The 21,122-nt window shown below is 31.7% G+C and overlaps 1 protein-coding gene across 40 annotated transcripts in view; it reads right to left on the bottom strand.

The window, feature by feature from the left end:
* Positions 1-21,122, bottom strand: part of RIMS1 (regulating synaptic membrane exocytosis 1) — a gene marked incomplete at both ends in the record, with an annotated part of 215,022 nt that overhangs the window by 77,139 nt on the left and 116,761 nt on the right. For 26 of the 40 annotated variants that reach the window (XM_081294576.1, XM_081294598.1, XM_081294615.1 and 23 more), the window contains one exon: positions 19,200-19,366. The exons of the other annotated variants lie outside the window; for them this stretch is intronic. In XM_081294576.1, the coding sequence (XP_081150702.1) occupies positions 19,200-19,366 (167 nt within the window). The remainder of the gene's footprint in view (positions 1-19,199; positions 19,367-21,122) is intronic. 40 annotated transcript variants of the gene reach the window in all.

The raw sequence follows: 21,122 nt of genomic DNA, 5'->3' as shown, positions 1-21,122 counted from the left end.
GTTAGTTCTTTGCATGTCTGATTGTTTGTATGCTACTAAAAGCTCAGATCATATCACTCCGGAAAAAGTCTTGCACACACTGAAAAGAGCACAGTCCTATAAAGTCTGAGATTAGGTTTCCTTGTTAATTTTGATCCTATGGCTGAGTGATAAAACAGAAGCTTCTAGTTCTCTTTACTAAAAATAGTTTTTTAATTGGTGATAAAAAAATCTTTTACTATGTGTGTATTCTAGGGATAGCTATCAGAGTGGACAAATAATAGATCCCAATGTACCTCATATTTAACAAGCTCCTATTCTGATTGATCTATATAGATTAACAAATTCATTATAATTCCACTATGAAGAACTAAAAGATCCTCAGAGAAGAAACTAAACCTCCCACTTTGATATTAATTTGTAAGAAAAATCTATCCTTAAAAAATTGCTAACTTAGAAGAACTTTAATATATCCCATCTGATTCAAATGCATGATATGTCAAGGTCATTGTACTGTCATGTGTAACTAATTAAAACAAATAAAAAATTTAAAAAAATCTAAAACCACAAAGTGTACATATCCAAGTACTTTCATAATTTTGGCTGAGTGTCATTATGAAAACCAAAATAAGATTTCACTTCTCATGTACTAGGATACCTATCATAAAAGAAACTTTAACAAGTGTCGAGAATCTGAAAAAAACTGGAACCCTCAACAATGCTGTCTGGAGTGTAAAACAATGCCAGTGCTTAGGAGAATACTTTGGCAGTTTAGTTAAATGTAAATATATTGAAACCCAGAGTTGCCAGAGCATCCAACAATTACGTTAAAAAGTTGAACATACAGTCATCATATGATCCAACAATTTCATCCCTAGGGATACATGCAAGATAACAAAAAAAGTATTTTCCCACTTAAATATGAATACTCATATCAGCATGAGTCATAAAAGTAATAAAGTAGAAACAACCCAAATGACCACTCAACAAAATGTGGTATACTCATACTCTAGAACATTAACCATAAAAAGGAATGAAATACAGATTGATGTTACCAATGTAGATGGAAGTTGAAAACATGTGAAAGCCAGAAATAAAAGCCTATGTATGGCACAATTCCATCTAAATGAAATATTTTAGAATCAAATCCATAAAGACAGAATAAAGATCAGTGGTTGTTGACAGCTAGAGAAGAAACTGGGATGACTGTTAATAGGTACAGGATTCTCTGGGGGAATGAGAATTAAGTTACTTAATTAGGTAGTAGTGATAATTGCCCAACTTTTTGAATGTACTGAAAACTACTGTATTGTACGCTTTCTTGGGGAGTTGGTGGTGATAGAACCCAGGGCCTTGCGCATGTTAGGCAAGCATTCTACCATTGAACTCCAAACCAAGATCTTTTAGTTTCACTTAGAGACAGAGTCTTGCTAAATTACTGGCCTTGAACTTGTGATCCTCCTGTTCACCTTCCCTAGCAACTGGGCATTTGCTACTGTGCTGGGCCTAGATTAAATATTCTAAAAGAGTGATTTTCTTTAAGTACTAAAGATTAAATCCAGGCCCTAATGTGTGTTGGGTAATCACTCTACCACTGGGCTACATGTCCTGACCTTTCTAAAATTTATTTTGAGACTGAGACTCACTAAATTGCCCAGGCTGGCCTCAAACTTGCAGTCTTCCACAGCCTCTTGAGTAGCAGGATTTACAATTACAATCAAGTGTCATCACACCTGACTCAATTTCTTTTAAAAAAGAATTTTATATCTTTTCCTAGATTTTATCAGTGTAGCATACATAACCATACAATTTTATTTTTTTTCTGAAGATTTATAGACAAGTTAACCTGGAATTTCTTCCTAACATCTATACTTGTTTTATTTAATGGATAAGCTAGCATTTCTTCCAATAATGTTTAATATAATGGAAAATATAAAATGATATAACAACTAAATTGAATCATAATTCTAAAAAAAAAACACCCTCCATTATGAATTTGAGTTGGTTGGAATGTACTTCCTCATATGTAGAAGCAACACTTAAAACACCTGCACATGAAACTGGCTAAGCATTTGTCTCATGGATTACTGGATTTTAGAACTACAAGTAGTAAGGAAGGTCTATCATCCTGAACTTTAGTAGAATTTTTGGGATCTCATACTGATATGTGGTGGAAGGGAAGTCTGGTGGTAATAACATTTTGCACCCGCCACACCTTGCCCCCCGTAAACTATATGTACAATGATACAGAGAACCACAAAATGACAACAGTAGAAGAAAATCTATGCAAATTCAATAAACTTGAATATGTCATTAGTATTAAGTCATTATTTTGTACATTTTTAAGAAAAAAATACTAAGTCAACTATGACATGCCATTGATGGTAAAATGCATACTATTTCTTAGATGGTAGGATAAAATAATTATTGCATATATTAGAATCATATTATGGAAATACACTAGAAACTAATTTCAAAAACAGTTTCTAAAATATTGGTAGAAAAATTAAAACAACATAAGCTCACTTTCCCCAATATAGACTAAAAAGACTTTTGTTAATTAGAGATATTCAATTGATGTATTATATAAGACAATCAATCTGCACCTTTAGTTGACAGATATAGTCCATTATTCCAATGTAAGGTGGCTGGCATAAAATTATGAAACAGGATGAAAATATATGGGCTTAAAATATCTTATTTCAGAAAATTAGAAGGGTTTCAGGAGAGATGTATGGGACTATGTAAAGATTTGTACTACTATATTAGTGACAAATTCAGCTTAAAAACAATTCCAATCCATTTTTATACTTTTAGCCCATCCAAGAAACCTAGACTTCTATCATGTAAACCTAAAAGGGGAGAAGTAACATAGGGCATAATAACAGAGGCTGAAATATACAGTAGGTTCATAATTCTGTTTATGATATTGCTAGTCTTACTCATTAGTTTGGATCAAGACACAAGTTACTAATCATACATGGAAGATAAGGACAGAAACTTTCTGGTCAACATTAAGAAGGTACTCTCATAATTTCTCATAATTTCCATAATTTATAATACAAGGACAGGGGATTGATAACCAAGATGGCATCAAATACTCCTATAGGTGTCTGGTAGAACTAGTGTGATACATAAGCATCAGTTAAAACTGAGGAACCTATTCAAATAAGACCATTATATATATCCAATACCTTCAAATAGGCCAGACTTTCAGAAGCCATTGTCTGTATGTAATTTTTATTGAATTTCATGCTAACAAATACACATGTGTTGATTTTATGTGAGGTTGTAAGTAGTCTTCAATGTTGTGGTCTTACACATATTTTCCTAGTTTATTCCTAGGTCTTAGATTTGTTTCTAGATATTTCATGTTTTTAATTACACTAGATTGATGTCTTTTTATAAATTTAATTACCAAAGGTTTGTTATTTGTAAATAAAAATAAAATTATTTTCTGTATGTTAGACCTTGTATCCAATAAGTTTGTTAAATTCATCTATTCTAATATCTGTTTTGAAAACCTTTTGTTTACTATATACATAATCATATAAACTGTAAATAATAATGGTTTTAATTAATTTCCAATTTTATAGCTTTTATTTATTTATTTCATTTTACTATATTTTTATATTGCCAGGTCTGACACTGGCTGGCCAGAAGGGTCATTTGAATACTGTTGAATAGAATTTGTAAAAGTGGCCAGTGACTTTGGGGAGGAAGCATTAATTCACTATTTCACTATTAGGTACAATGTTATTTGTAAGATTATTTCAGATAACATTTAACCTCATGTTAAGAATATTCTCAGTTTGCTAAGGTTTTTTTTTTAAGTCATAAATGAGTGTTAAATGTTTTTTGCTTAACCAGATTAATCAGGTATTAGGAATCCATTGAAACAAGCTTATGACTTCTTTCATTCTATAATGCATTACATAAAGAAAATGTAAACCAATCTTGTGGGTATGGAACAAAATCCAAACATTTTTGGTCCTAATGTCTTCTATTTTTTTTCTTTAGTGTTAGATATACACATATGTGTGTGTGTGTGTGTGTGTATAAAATAGTTACTATATGTCTGATATATTATATATATTTGCTGTTTACTTTTCAATTATCCCATGTGTTTGTTCTTTTACTTCTCCTTCTTGACTACTGGTTAATTTGGTATTTTTATTACTTTACATTGCTCCACTATTAATATTTGAGTTATGAATTCTACTATTATTTAATAGGTGACTAAAGATTAAAAATGCATCCTGACTTATTATAATCTTAAAAATAATAATTTTATCATTTTCAGAATAATGCAATATCTTCACAATTGTTTAATTCCCATTTATAATCCTTTCACCTTTCATGCAGGTGTTTTTATATAGTTTTACCTTTACCTAAGCTTTGACTATCACAAAATGTTTTTATCATTATTAACTTTTCCCAATGTTCATTTTTCTTCAAGTTTAGTGCTTACAACAGGAGACTTTTTTTCAACATGAAGAACTCCCCCATTAGGAATATTTGTAGTGCAGGTCTGCTGGTGATAAAATCTCTTAGTTGATCTATCAACCTATGTATTCTTTTATTATCTGAAAGATGTTTTTGCTGAATAATAATTATTAAACATAAGATTATAAATTGGAGGGTTTTTTTCCATTCAGTCTTCTTTCAGTTACTCTACTGAATTTTGGGGTTCATAATATCTGATAAAATTTCAGCCAAAGTCTTATCGTTGCTACCCTGATAATATATCTCTTTTTAATCCATGTGACTCTTTTAAGAAGTTTTTTCTTCAGTTTTCTGTGCTTCAGTTGTGATATTGTAACATTTTCTTTTGTTCATATATTGTGGGGCTTTTAAAGTTTTTTTTTTTTTTAATTTGTAATATGATGTCTTAACAGTTCTTGGAAATTCTCAGCCATTTTCTCAGTATTCAGGTACACTATCTATGATTTCCTCTCTTCTGGGACCCCCACTGAACCCTTTTACCAATTCCATATCTTATTGTCTTCTCCAATTTGTCTCCTGATTTCTCTGTGTCTTGATTTATAGTCTTTCTACTGACCAGCTAAATTTTATTTTGCTGTTTATAATATTCCATCAAAGACATAGATTAAATTATAAATTATTTTGTACTTTTAAATTTTATAATTGTCATTTAATTAAAAAAAAAAACCTGATTCCAAGCCAGGCATGGTGAAGCATGCCTGTAATCCCAGCAGTTTAGGAGGCTGAGACAGGAAGATCGCAAATTCAAGGACAGCCTCAGCAACTTACCAACTGAGACCCTGACTTCAAATTAAAAGTAAAAATTAAAAATTAAAAAAAAAGGACTGGGGATGTGGCTCAGTGGTAAAAGTGCTCCTTAAATAAATTCCCAGTACCAAAAACAGATGGATTTAATCTTCTTTCTGTATAGAGTTGGTTTAAAGTTCTGCAGTATTAGTGTCACTCTCAGAGTTTGGTTCTTCTCAGATTTGTACATGAAACTGAAGGTGTGTTTATCAGGCCCCTCTAACATTGTGGGACTTGGAGTTCAATATGTCTCCATAGCACCTGGGAGCTGCTGGAATCTGTGCCTGGCTCCTCAGCCTTCCAGCAGTTGGTTTTTGTTTGGTTTCTTGGAATCTTTCCCTGAGTGTGTTTAACTCATTAGTCAACATAGTACTTTAGGGGAATCTGGCAAAATTAGAAGCCCTTCACTCAAAATTTCTACTCAGTCATTTCAGTCTCGTACCACTGTTCTCTGAGTTTTCCCATACTCACAATTGCAAAGTACCTTCAGAGAAAACTAGGGTAAACTTAACACTTACCTTATAAGTTTTCCACTTTTTTTCAGTGACTGGAGTTCGTCAAATTCCTGCCTGTTTTGTTGCTCTCAAATACCTTCCAACAGTTTTTTTTTTTTGTTTATTGATCTCAACTGTCTTTTGCAGTTTGATACCTGGGAAAGTTAGTCTTATACAAGCTATACTGCCATGCCTGGATCTGCAAGACTGTCATAAAATTGCTTATATTTAAATAAAGATAGAAATATCAAATCTATTAGTTACATTGTTATCAAAATCTTCATATGGTTAATAATGTAATGAAGATGCATGTGCTATATTTGTGTTACAGCAATTCATTGTTTTACAAACTATGTTGAATAACTCTTGCAGCTTCAATTGCTATGTACAGTCCTCCAGTGCTTCTGCCACAGACTGGCAGACCTAGGATGTTTCTGTTAGAGTCCATGGTGTTTGATATTCAAAGTGTAGGAGTGTGTTTCAAGGTTATCCAGGACTGAGAACTTTTTCCAGTCGTCACAGATTCTAGCTGGGCATTTTTCGTTGGGCTTTCAAGGTGATGACATTTATTTTAGAAAACTGAACATTCTATTCATAAATAGCTGCTTTAAGTCATCAATTACTAATGGTATTTCCACTTACTTTGATTTAGATTACACTGAATTTGAAAACTATTTTTTATATCATTTGCAATTTAGGGATGTGTCTGGCTCCTACTTTCACATTTAGTGATGTTTTTTGGTATTTATTACAAAATTAGAGAGGATTAAAACACTGGTCGTTTGCAATCTTAAATCTGTAGTCATGAGGTCTGTCTGGGAAGTAAATTCAACAAGATTTGATGACTCAAGTGAATTTGTATGCTTGAATATTGCCCCAAAATGTTAACTATGGATTCATGGTAGGAGAAGGGAAATGAAAAATCTTAGCTAATGAAATGGTTAGTGGTCCTCCAAAGAGTTACAGTACAGAGTGGATATGGTGAATCCATGGTATTAAATTTCAGATGGGGAGGGCAATCATAAAAAAAAAAATCTACCTGTTCCTTATGGGGTTGATAACAAAGAAAGGGAGGGCGGGAGGTGAGGAGAGAGAGAGAGAGAGAGAGAGAGAGAGAGAGAGAGAGAGAGAGAGAGAGAGAGACACACACTAAGAAACACTGAATTAAAAGGAAAATGGGGGAAAGTTGAAAATTAAGTTCACTTCCAGGTTTCTGAATTGGGAACTAAATAGATAATGACATGGAAAGAATATCATCATTCTGTTCATGTCCTAAACAAGCCAATATTACATTTATATTTGTCCTAAGAAATGCTTTTTTAGAAATTTTAATAACTACAGAAGTTGAATATATATGTTGTCATGTATTTCCAATATAAATGCTATTACAATACTCACACATACATATGTATATACACATACACATAAATACAGGTTTTCAAAAGCCAGTGTACAATATTCAGTGAAAACCAATCATAAAAAATAACATATATATCACAAATTGTACAAGTGACTTTCAAATGATAAAGTCATAAAATTAAAGATGAACACACACACAATGCTTTCTTAGTTTATCTATTATAGCATACAAAGGAACGAAAAAGTGTAATTATTTTGGATGGTTTAGATAGCTATAGAAATATTTCCACTAATTATAGGAAAGCAGTATTTATATCCTCTTGGGGTCTCTGCCTTTTTGATTCTGCTGTATTTATAATATGTATTCAGTTAATGAATTTTAATTAATCTGTGATTGGTTACAACACCTATGCTTTAAGACAGGCTAGTTGAGATCAAGGTAATCATATATTGAAATGAGTAAAAAAAATATAGCTCTAAATGATGATTTTCTTAATAAATAAAATGATAAAGAAAAGATATTCTAAAACTTTTACTATATTGCTTTAAATTAGCAGATTCCAAGAGTGGTATGAAGTCTATTAACTATGAAAGCTGAAGCAATGAGCTTGGAAATAAAATATATTTCTCTGAACAATCTACATCATACTATGTAAAACTAAAACTTTTAAAAGGGAGTGAAAAATATTTCATTTACCTCAAGCACCAATATACATAGCAGGAAAACTGACCAACTGAGAGCAATACAGACCTGTATACTAGATTTCTTCTTCTTTGAAATTATAGTTGTTACATTGTGTAGTATACTGAAGACTCACTATATATTTTATTATCTTTCAGTTAAATTATGATGCTATCTGAATTCAAGAAAAGTTGAAAATTAAAAATCAGAACCACAACTCATATTTTACTTTTTTCCTTAAAAATCATGGCACTAAAATTAATTGTGCCAGATTCTGGTTTGAAATCATGTTTTTAAAGCAGCAATTACTGCCCTTTCTAAAAATAAGATATTTCACCGATCTTTGATATGTAAAACAAATATTAATAGAACTGCTTTAGTTGGAGTTTCTGGAATACTGCAATCTAATTGTCCTTCTCATCCTGTAGCATTTTCTTTTTCCTCCATGGGTTCTTTTTCCCTGTCCCTAAGGTAACTCTAATAGTACAAAGTCATAGCTGGCCAAACCAAAGATTGGCATCCAGGTGAGGAGCAGTTTGTAGGAGAAAGCTGGCAGACCTTGAACTGCCTTGTCATGGGATATTTGATTGCATCATGCTCTTTACTCAGTTATCACTAACAACTCTTTTAATCTCAGCCATCCTTCCATTCTTTGCCTTTAAATTTCAACATCCGCTGAGTCCCCAGAATCTCTTCCTCAGTATGAGCTACATCTACCTTTCCCCCTCCCATTAGTTCTCCATTCCCTAGCTTCTATTACTCCTCATGACTCAAACTGTTCTATTTTTGCAGGAGCATCCTTCTTTCCTGGGAGTTTTTGAACCTCCAGCTACCTTCACCTACCCACTCTATATTCCTGATTGCTATTTTTCTACAGATCGAATCTCTAGTTCTATAGATCTCATCTCCAGTTCAAGACGCAAGTTGCATGTGCTGCCCTGGCACTGATTCTCTAACTTGAGATAAAGCCTCTTGGGCTGTGTCTCTTTTTACTTTTCATGAAAACCTACATGTTTTTCCTATGTATTAATTTCCTTTTTAAATAAGTAAAATTTTTAAGTGAATACATTCTTATAAAAAATCAGGAAAACAGTAGCACTTTAAATATAAACTTCTATTTTTGGCAGGGCGGAAGATGACATATTCTAAAAAAAAAAATTCTTTCATTCCCAAATGCCTAAAAGTGATGGGAAAATTGCAAATACGGGCTGGGGATGTGGCTCAAGCGGAAACATGCTCACCTGGCATGCGCGGGGCGCTGGGTTCGATCCCCAGAACCACATAAAAAATAAAATAAAATAAAGATGTTGTGTCCACCAAAAATATTAAAAAGCTCTATCTCTCTCTCTCTCAAAAAAAAGAAAGAAAAAAAGAAAATTTCAAATAGACTCAATTAAAAATAGAAACTTGAGCACACAAGAAAGAAAGGCATATCCCCTTAACCAAAAGAGCAAAAAGGAGTTGAGAACAGGTTAGCAAGTGAATGATAAATATCTTGGTAGAATTTTCAGATGAGAAGTTTAGAGTTTGGGTCCATGCCTTGTGAGGAGTTATAGCCAAAATCCCTGCATGAGCCAGAACCTTAAAGAACAATAAGGAAAAGCATGTGTCTGAGTCCAAGAACTAAGTCTCAGAACCCTCATTGGCAGAATTTCTAATGAACAATTTTTCAGGAAGATGAATGATCCCAGAATGAATGTCTAAGATACATCAGAAACAGTTTGGGGGAAAAAAGTAGAAAGTATGTGGGTCAATATAAACAATTGAAAGAAAAACAGTAGGCAATAATGGAAGAGAGAAAACAACTTATAATTAAAACACTGAGAAAATATGTAAATAGTGCAGGGCTACCAGTAGAACTAAAGTGTATGATGGTCATATTTTTTCCTCTCTAGGAGGATGTAAAGAAATTTATTAACTTTAAATTTACTACCTCCCTAAATATAGTACTTGAGACACTAAATTAGGCAGTAAAACTTAGAAATACTATAGTTTTAGAGTAATAAAGGGGAAGAAATTAAATAATAATTCTATTAAAAACCAACTAGGAAAGAAGAAATACTGGAATAATAAGAAAAAATGAAAGCAGAAAAAAAGATAGCAAAAATAATTTCAAATCCATTGGAAATCAATATAAACACAAATCAATAAACTAGACCACTACACAATTGGAAAACTGTGAAATTTGAACGAAACAATTAAATCCAATCAAATGTTGTTTAAAAGATAAAAATGAAACATTCGGTCACAGAAAGGTTGATGTAAAAGATGGATGTGCAGAATTATACTGAATACATTTAAAAAGCTTCTGTTTCTGTCTGGAAGACAAAACAGACTTAAGGCAAAAAAATATTCTTAGGGATAAAGAGATTTACTAGGTGATGATAAAAAAGTTAAAATTTGATGGAAGAGTTCTGAACTCGAACCTGATTATATAATCTTATGTAAAGAAAAATGGATAGAATAAAAGAGAAGTTAACAAATTCTCAGTCATAGTTGAAAAGATTTTAAATGAGCATTCTGAGTAAATACCAGATGAAATAGGCAATAACACTGGTAAAGCAACATAAATTTAGAACAATGTAAATGAGCTTCTTGTATTGAAAATATAAATAACTATATGTTTAACAATTAGAGATAGCCATTTATCTCAAGCACATATATAATGTTTACAAAAATGATCAAAGGTAATAAGTAGAACTTCAAAAACTTCAAATAATCAGTGCCAGACAAAACACTGATTACAATGTCAGAAAGGTAATCAAGTTAGAGAAAAGCAACAAAAATCTATACCTTTGGAAACTGAGACTGACTTCCAGATAATTAACAGAAAAGGAAATAAAATGTGATGAAATTTAAATATACTTAGAATTATATAAAAATGAACATGTTATAAATCAAAATTGATGAGAGACAGAAAAAAACAATATTTCAAGAAAAAAGACTTAAATAAAAATATTAGAAAATACAGAAAAATAATTTTATTCCTATAAAAGAGTATTATGCAGAAAATATGAAAAAAGATATTCATAACAGTATAAAAATACATGTTATGTAAAACTACCACAACAGTTACTCACATATAAACTTTTTAGAGAACATTTTAAAACAATGAAAAGACATTAAAGAAAGTAAAAATTAATGAAGAAATATACAATGAAAGACTCAATCTTCTAAAGATAACAATTTCCCTCAAATCAAATTTGTACATTTGATATAGTTCAGACCAAGAGTTTATTGTAAAACTTATTGTACTTATTGTAAAATTTATGTAAGACTAAAGTACAAAAACGAAATAACACTACTCATGATAGTGAGAATGAGATGAAGAAAACTGCCATACCTACTGTGGTACCATTATGATTTTACCAATAAACACTAGTAATTATTGTAATGTTATTGGTATTGAAATAGATGCTAGACCCATAAATGAAGGCCAGATACAGGCATTGAGTTTATGAAGATTTAACAAAGAACAGAACTGGCAGATTTCTCCTGACATAGGGAGGTGGGTCTGGCTGGAGGAAGTAATAGAGATGCAGTCATAATGGTAATATTTGACATTTTAGGGATGACAATAGGTACATGAGCATTTTTTATTATTTATACCTTATGTGTATCTTAAATGTTACACTATAAATTGTCAAAAAAGTTTAGGTTAAATAGAAGAAAGTGTTTTGGAGTGGGCTGGCAGGCTATCAATTTTGGCTCTACTCCTTACTAGCCCTGTGAATTAATAGGTTGCTTCAATTTTATTTTTTATTGCTTCAACTTTATTTGGAAAATGAGATTAACAATGATATGATAGTACTCTTTAAGAAAGATGATATTGTTAATGTAATGTTAATGTAAATCACATGTAAATCACTTATCATAATATTACGTATAAGATAAATTTAATAAATTATAATATTTTAAATATATATGTTACTGAAAAATATGAAAGTGGCAAATGAAACAGGTGAAGTTTTTAAAGCACTGGTTCAGAGTGAAAGGATATTCTAGCCATTGTGAATAATAGGTTAATAGCTGCAGGAATATGAATATTTGTCTAAGAATTAAGTATTTAATGTAGATAATTTAAGTTCATGCATAGGACCATTAAAATGATGACTTATCAATTGATGAAATACTGCTAGTTTATAATTAGCAATCAGTTCTCCAATATATAAATATAAACTTTCAGATCCCATAAAGACTTCCTTAAGAACCACTATTTGCCCTTTATCTATAATGTATTATAATTATACCACAAACCAGCTATATTAAGCATGCTTGATACCCTATTAACTATCCTATGGAAGGATGACTGGCTTATGGGAAACTCAAATTGTTACAAAAATAATATAATTCCATTTGCAACAAAGGAAATAAAGCTATAGGGAGGCAGATTTCTATAAACAGTGAAACATTACATTGCTATAAATTGTTTATGGGATCCCATAAACAATTTATAGCAATGTTCCCCCTAAAAAGCAGAAGCAGTCACTAAGATATAATTATTATTTCTGCAAATAACACCATATTGATAAGATATTCCTGGTTTATTTCAAATTTTGAAAACTTCATGTAACTGTCCATTTTCAATATGTACTGTATAGTAAGTAAGTCACTGGCTTTTTTTTTTTTTTTCTGTTGTTGTTGTTGTTACTGGAGATTTAACTCATGGACACTTGACCACTGAGCCACATCCCAAGAACTATTTTGTATTTTATTTACAGACAGGGTTTCACTGAGTTGCTTAGCACCTCGCTTTGGCTGAGGTTTGCTTTGAACTTGCAGTCCTCCTGCCTCACCCTTCTGAGCTGCTGGAATTACAGGCATGCACCACTGTTCCTGGCAATCACTGACTTTTCTATCACCATGTTAGCTAATATATAATAAACTGGCAGAATAGGAGGATTAAAAACAAAGCTGGGGCTGGGGTTGTGGTTCAATTGCAGAGCACTTGACTCACACATGTGAGGAACTGGGTTCAATTCTCAGCACCACACAGAAATAAATAAACAAAATAAAGATGTGTCCATGTGTCCATGTATAACTAAAAAAAAAAAAAAAAATCTGAGGGGGCTGTTTCAAACTGTACCAGCTCTGCTTCACTTCAAAATAGTCGTAAATTGTTAGCAAGGAAGAACTTAACCAGAAGTTACTCACCTATTTCAAACATTCTGTAACCAATTATTATCAAGACTATTTACTTATATTCATAGTTCAAGCAATGTTTTGTCATGAATATGGTATGGTATAATAATTTAGGTATGCAGCACAATAATTGATTTAGTTGTATAATACAGCAATAAGTATGGTAGAGTGAATTATTTCTCTATTTACCTCTATTTTAGAGGGTATATATGATATTCTTTCCATCTTTAATCTATTCACAGTAAATTAAGGTGGCAATGGCTTAACAACCTTAACCTATTAAGACACCAGAAGATCACTAAATATATTTTTTCTTAGATATTCAATTATGCAATATTTTTACTGTGTTCAGATTCAAGTTCTTCTTATCTAACTTCCATGATATTACCCTCTCCTTTTCAGTACTTTGCAGATCTTTACAAACTTTGTTTTCCATAGTATAACAGGCATGCATGAAAAGTTAAGTCTGGATAGTTGAAATAAAGTAAAATAAAATAACATAACCCCTTTTGTTTACTCTTGAGTACATTTGATGTCAGTAGGCAAACTAATTGGCACATAAAATTTTCATTTATTCATTTTGAGAAATTAAAATTGTAAATGATAGTTAAGCACAGTAGTGCACACCTGTAATTCCAGTTATCTAGGAGGCTGAAACAGAAGGATCTAGGCCATCCTGGACAACATAGAGAGATCCTGCCTCAAAATGAATTTTTTTTAAAAAAAGGGGCTGGGGTTTAGTTCAGTGGTAGAGTGATTGACTAGCATGTATAAGGCCCAACTTCAAGTGATTCTATAGTTAAGTTCATTCCATATACAATAATAAAACACCTAAAGATTATTTTAAAGGTTATTTGGTGTTTTATTACTTCATTAAAGAATTATAATGAAATAAGGGGCATATGAAATTATTTTCATAACATTTTCAAACATAACTAACATTTTTCATTAACATTAACCATTGCATTTTCTTTCTACAATCTTTAAAATTTTTTAAAAATGTAAGCTATGCTGTTTAAAAATACCCAAATAAATAAAACATTCCTGCTAGCATATGATTACAGATTATTATACCTACTGACATCAAATGCCACATTTTAGTAAATTTGTAGTTTTAAGGTTACTATTTGTCCATGGAAGATAACTTCTCTTAATCCTTTCATATCTTTCAAATTATGAGTGTAGTAATTGCTTTGATAATATTCCTTCCAAAGGATATGATAAAAGAAAATGAAACTAATGGCATAAGACTTGTCTTATGAGTTTGTTTACTGACATTCACTTAGGAATACAAGTGAAATTTGCTAAAGCCTGGAGAACATGTGTTACAAACTTAAATGCTGCTGAAAAATTGTTGGTTTTGGATAAAGCTTCAAAAATAATTGTCTGAGAGCAAGTTTAGGATTATGCCTACATTTGCTTTTAAGGCATGATTTTGTATTAAACACCTGAAATTTGTCTGCCTTGAATGAAAAAGATAAATGATGAAGATGAAAAATTCAGACCTATGCATGACAAGCTCATTTTGGAGATGAATATCTTTTTTTTTTTTAAAAAATCTTCTTTAGATATAAAAATAAACAGAAACACAATATAATTATTTCTGGCTTTTATTACACATGCATTTTTATTATCAATTATGCCATATTTACCAATATACACTACATATTTTATATTTCAATGCAAAAATATTCTTTTAGAAATATTTATTTAAGCAAATATTGAATTCAAATTGTAAGAACAAATCTGAAAAAAAACCCACTAAGAATCTCAAATCTTTACTTATGCTTATTATTCTGAAGCACCCAGGGTTGATTATATATTGTAAGAATCATTCTTAAGTTTGTGTGAATCATTTTTAGTCCAATTCAACAAGTTTACAGAATAATTTTTAATTTAAAGTTTACTTACTCTATGCAAACATTATGCTCTTTTGTATTTTCATACAACAACTTTCTCAGTAAACTTAAACTGAAAACCTAAGATATGTTTTGGACCATTTTAAACGAACTATTCAGTCAATCAAGAGTGAAAAACAAGACGAGCACAGTGGTGCATGCCTGCAATCACAGTGGCTCTGGAGGCTGAGGCAGGAGAACTGCAAGTTTAAAGCCAGCCTCAGCAACTTAGTGAGACCCTAAGCAACTCCGCAAGACCCTGTCTCTAAATAAAATATAAAAAAGGGCTGAATATAGCTCAGTGGTTAAGCACCCCTGAGTTCAATTCCCAATACAAAAAAAAAAAAAAAAAAAAAGGCGGGGGAAAACATTGAACCACTTCAAATTAAGCAGTTCACCCTGGGTGGGTGCCTCTGGAGAAAAGGGATGTCATTTTTAAATTTAAACAAAACTTTCCTGAATGGACAAGTTTGATGTATTAATCAATATCCAAAACAAAAAACCTTAAAAACAAAAATATTTAGGGTGAACTGTTAGGAGGAAAATGTACTAAGTCCTATTTGGAAAATACTGGTATTATGAGTGACTACATACCATGATATTATAAGAAAAGAATGAGGCCATGTCATACTTTTTTTTTTTTTTTTTTTTTTTTTTTTTTTTTTTTAACCATCCCTCCCGAGAACACTGGGTACCATATTAACTTTTAAAGCATTAAACCTCAGCTTTAGGGAATGCTATACCATATTCTACATACTTTCATTGTCTTCCAAATTAATGTTCATTCAAAGCAATGGATAATAAAACACTTCTTATGTCATTTGTGACATATGTCAGATATATACAAGGAACCAAACACTAAAAATAGGGTTCTTTTTTAGTGTGTATATGAAAGACAGTGTTTTAAACCAATGGTTCTGGGAAACTGTATATTCAGATGTGGAAGAATAAAACCCAATCCCTATCTCTCATACTGCACAAAAGTCAAATCAAAGTGGATCAAAGACACAGGAATTAGACCAGAAACTCTGCAACTGCTAGAACAAAACAGCCCGAATCCTCTGCTAGCCACTCTTCTGACAGAGGATTAATATCCAGAATATGTGAAGAACTCAAAAACTTAGCACCACAAACAACAACAACAAGAAAACTAATAACCCAATGAATGGACAGATGAACATTTCTCAAAATAAGAAATACAAATGGTCAACAAATATATTTTAAAAAAAGATCAATGTCATTAACAATCAGGAAATCAAAACTACATTGAGATTTCATCTCATAAGAGTTTCAATGGCAATCATCAAGAATACAATAATAGGGGCTGGGGATGTGGCTCAAGTGGTAGCGCGCTCGCCTGGCATGCGTGCGGCCCGGGTTCGATTCTCAGCACCACATACAAACAAAGATGTTGTGCCCGCTGAAAACTAAAAAAATAAAGATTAAAAAATTATCTCTGTCTCTCTCTCTCTCTCTCTCTCTCTCTCTCTCTCACTCTCTCTTTAAAAAAAAAGAATACAATAATAGTAAATGCTAGTGAGGATGCATGAAAAAGTAGCATTTGTATGCTATTAATGGGACTGTAATTAGTACAAACACTACAGAAATCGGTATGGAGGTTGCTCAAAAGACTAGGTATGAAACCATTATTTGACCCTGCTATAGTACCTCTTGGTATTTATTCTAAGGAACTAAAGTCAGCATACTAGAGCAATACATGAATACTCATATTTGTAGCAGCACAATTTACAATAGCCAAGTCATGGAACCAACCTGGGTGAACATCAATAGATGAAAAGATAAAAACAATGTGGTATATATACACAATGGAGCTTTACTCAGCCATAAAGAAGAAATTATGCAAAATGCATTCTGCTGTATTGTATAACTAGAACAAATTTTAAAAAGTATCAAAATAAGAAGAAATTAAGTGATTTGCAGGAGAACGAATAGAACTGGAGGTCAAGGGTCATGTTTTCTCTCATAGTGTGGAAACTAGACAAAAAACTGAGGGGGATAGGATCTCATGAAACAGAAGGGAAATCATCAGAGTAGAAAGGAGATTGGGGAAAGGAGGAAGAGAGGAAGAAAGAAGTCCTGGAGAATGAAATGTAACAAGATGTTTTATGTATATATGAATGTCACAATGAGCCCCACTATTATGTATAATTATGATGCACCAATAAAAAGTTTAAAAATAGGTTTTAAACTCTTAAGTAAGCCATAATCTACTTTAGTATGTGTCCTAAATATTATATTTTAATGTAATTTTATTTTAAAAAAGTCCTTACACAAGATGAGAACTCAAATTATGACAAATAAATACATTCAACTTTGTTCATTTTAACCACAAACTTGAATTTACAAAATTATAAAACCTATGCAGATGTTAGGTACTAAAATATAAAGTAATACATTGAGGACATTCATTCTTCATGGTGTTAGCTAGGAAAGTAGGAGACATTTATAGCTGAAAGGCCTGAAGTCTTTGTTCAATAACACTGAGACATAGTATTTTGATGTTTTTATACTGAGGTCACTTTGTTATGTCTTCTTTTCCCCATTCTAAAACCATTAACTCTCAGTATTTTGCCACAATGTGGATGCTGGAAGGAAAATAGCTATGTAAAGTGTGTTGGGTGTGTGTGTGTGTGTGTGTGTGTGTGTGTGTGCGCGCGCGCGCGCGCACGCGCGCATACGCATGCTTTTGCTCCTATGGGCCTATGTAGGGAGAAGAATGTATATGAAAGGATAACTAGCCTCTGAGTGTCTGACTCATCTCTTCCAGTATCTCACTTTCCCTCTATTCATCCTCATTATTCTTAGAGGATCAAATGTGTACATACATGGAGAATCAATGACAAAGAATGGGATTACAGGAAAACTATCTCCCTTAAGAGGAAACTTGTTTAGCTACCAGCTTTAGTGTGGAAATATACATAATCTACTTACATAAAACAAACTCATAGTTCTTGAGGATTTTAAGCTACAGAAAAGGGAAAGTAGAAAACAGGAACATGCTTAAAGAAAATGGGCTTATCAATAAAAAATTCATTTGTACCCTTTTTTAGGTCTGCATTTCTCTCCACCGCTTTCAACAAATAAAAAAATTCTTATGAATCAAAGAAGTGAGAGGTACTCTACCTTTTGCTTCTTGTCATGACACAGAGTGTGATTTGTTAAACTGTCATTTTCTCCACAGAGTAAAACAGGCTTCAATACACCAGGATGTAGTTTCTTCCTGTTCTCTTTTTGCAAAATCATAGGCCCTTTTTGGTAAACTAACTAAAGTTCCTTTTTATTGTTTAGTCCTAAAAACTCAGTTGAAACTTCTCAAGTAGATTTTTATAAGACTATGAAACTGCTAACTAACTGGAAGATGGCTACTTTTAATTTGTTTCAACGGACAACATACATGTAGGGAAATCCAGGAAGAAAGAGTCTTAGGAATATATTTTTTGAACATCAAAATGTGCAATAATATCAGGTATTTGTAATAATAATAATAATAGGTATTTGTTCCTATTTTTAACATCTGTATTTGGAATTCTCATCAGTCCTAAAACTCCTTGCATGAAATATATTTTTGAAAACTTTTTAAGAACAAATATAAAATATGCTTTGTCCACAATCAGTCTGCTTTACTTTAGACAGTATCTGAAGGTCTGAGGTCTATTCCCTTTCATGTAGGGTATGTGCCTTGTGATAACACAAGAGCACTATGGGTGATTAATGAAGCTGATGCAAATTTCTTACATACAACTCACATAATATGAACTAGGAATGTATATTTTGTTATCATATCCAGTACACCCTATCCTGAAAATAGACCAATCGTCATGGGATTAAAGTAGAGGTGGGTATACTACACTTAACAGGGAAAATATAGTTTGCTCTCTGCATTTGCAGACAGCTAGATAGGAAGGAAGACAGCCATATCCATTTATTTGTACGGTTTTCACATTACGATGACACAGTTATGTATATGGCTGATACTGTCTTGCAAAGCTTGATGTATTTATCATGTGGTCCTTAACAGAAATAACTTTCTGACATTGGATGTAAGAATATTCTGTGGATTTCATCATCTTAAAAGAAATGCGTACAAATGTGACTGAGGAACCACTAAACTCATGACTAAAATAATGAAGTGTATCTGATAATAGATAGAACCTAACATTTTGTTAGTCATACTACACAGAATTTAGAAAACGTTCAACCCACCAAGTTATTTTAATGAGATGTTTCTGCTAGTTGAACTAAACTCTATCCAAGAAAGAATATTCTGGAAGCTAGTCACATTTTATACCATGGATAAAGATCCAGTTAATACAAACAGCATTGCCAACTCACCTGATTCTACCCCTGGGGCGCTCAGATTGCTCTGACATAAAGCTTGTGCTGCTGAGGCGTGAGGCACTGCTGGTTCGGGAAATGGCGGACACATCACTGACATCACTATCTGATGATTTGGCAGAGACGTTATCACAGCTTCTGTACTGATCTTTATGTATGTTATACTAAAGATTAAAAACAAGAAAGGGTGAGCTCCATCATGAGATCATGAAAAAAAGAGACACAGATGGTGAGGTAAATGACTACTTAATCCACATCAAATAAAAGTGTACCTTTGTAAAAGCAGGCATGGAATCTAAAATAATCCAAACATTAACATGATTTCCATTATAAAAATCTACTATCCTTTCAATGATAAGAAATAGCTTATGAAGATTGAACACAAAATTCAAATGTCTGGATGGGCAATTCAGTGAATTATTTGTATATGATTAAAATCTAAAATTGTATTATTCACTTTTTTCTTGAACATCAGTTTCTTGTTTTTGTTTTCACTGTTGCCTCTTGAGTTCATTTTCCACTCTACTCATGGGACAGACTGCTTTCATCTGCCTATATTTGTTCATTCTTTCTAAAACTACTCAATTCACCTGTGTACTTTTCTTCTAAGACATTATACTCTACCTTTCAAATTTCTTCAAACAAATATCTCTCTTCACACACACACACACAAATGCTGATATTAAAGCTGAGGGGACATGACAAAACTGAGTAAAGCAACAGAGCAATGACTGGACTTTACCATTCTTTCTATTGTTTTTTAAAGTATTTTTGAATTTAAATGATTAACTATTAAAAGTAAAATGTGACTCCTATTACTATTTCAAATACACATATCGGATATTTGTCTTTTATGAATTTTCTAAGATTTTAGGAGTCATCAGGTAAAAGATTAAAACATGCATTTATCAAGAGAGGCATTTTATTCTTCTTTCTACTTTACTCTCTTATTGCAATGAACCACACAGTAAATAGCTTATTATTATATAAGCAATATAATTATAATGGTAAGGTAATATAATTATATAAAACTAAAAACAAATATGAGTTTTCTTAGGTATTAGAAGGTAAAATACTATAAATTCTTATATAAAATAAAATAAAGCATAACTAAACACTTGAATATTTAAGTTTCCTGCTAAGCAATCTGATTTTAGATTTATAAGCAATAATGTTGTTATCTATCAATCTTCATTGAACCCTCAGAAAAAGTCATCTATCATCTGATAATCCATATCAGGAGTTTTAATGAATCTCAACTGTCTTGCTAAAATATACTACATAAGCTCATGCTAAAACCTGGCTTTATATATACAAAATGTATTTAAAAAACTATAAAAATAACCTTAGATAAAGGATTCACATTTACTTCATAATTCCTTATATAAGAGTAGTTTAGTTTTAAAATACTATGTTTTAATTCTTCACATCTCATGTATATATATTGGTCAAAGAATTTTACATCAGGTATGAATACAATTCCCAAATTATAAAATATGCATAAAATTATTCTTCTATGTAAAAATGTGAATATGTAACAGATGTGATTCTGCAATCTGTATTTGGGGTGAAAATGGGAGTTCAAAACACAATTTGAGTCAAATGTATGAAAGATGATATATCATGAGCTATGTAATGCTTTAAATAATCAATAAAAAAAATTAAAAAAATTATTCTTCTAAAGTATTTTTCATAATTGTATTTACCTTTAAAAGCCATATGGTAGATTATAATCCAAAGGAAATTCACATATGCTATGATTTTTCTGAACTAAGCTAATTATATAATTTTATTTGATCTAAAATTAATATGGCTTAATGTTTTGAAATTAATGTGATAATTCAATCTACCAAGCAAGTTTTTCATATCTCATCATACACTCCTGACTGACATGATTGATTTTTTACCAGAACTATTTTT

This window comes from Spermophilus citellus (assembly GCF_964194105.1).
Source record: "Spermophilus citellus genome assembly, chromosome: 5".
In the NCBI taxonomy this organism is placed as follows: Eukaryota; Metazoa; Chordata; class Mammalia; order Rodentia; family Sciuridae; genus Spermophilus; species Spermophilus citellus.
This window is presented reverse-complemented; position numbering and strand designations above follow the sequence as displayed.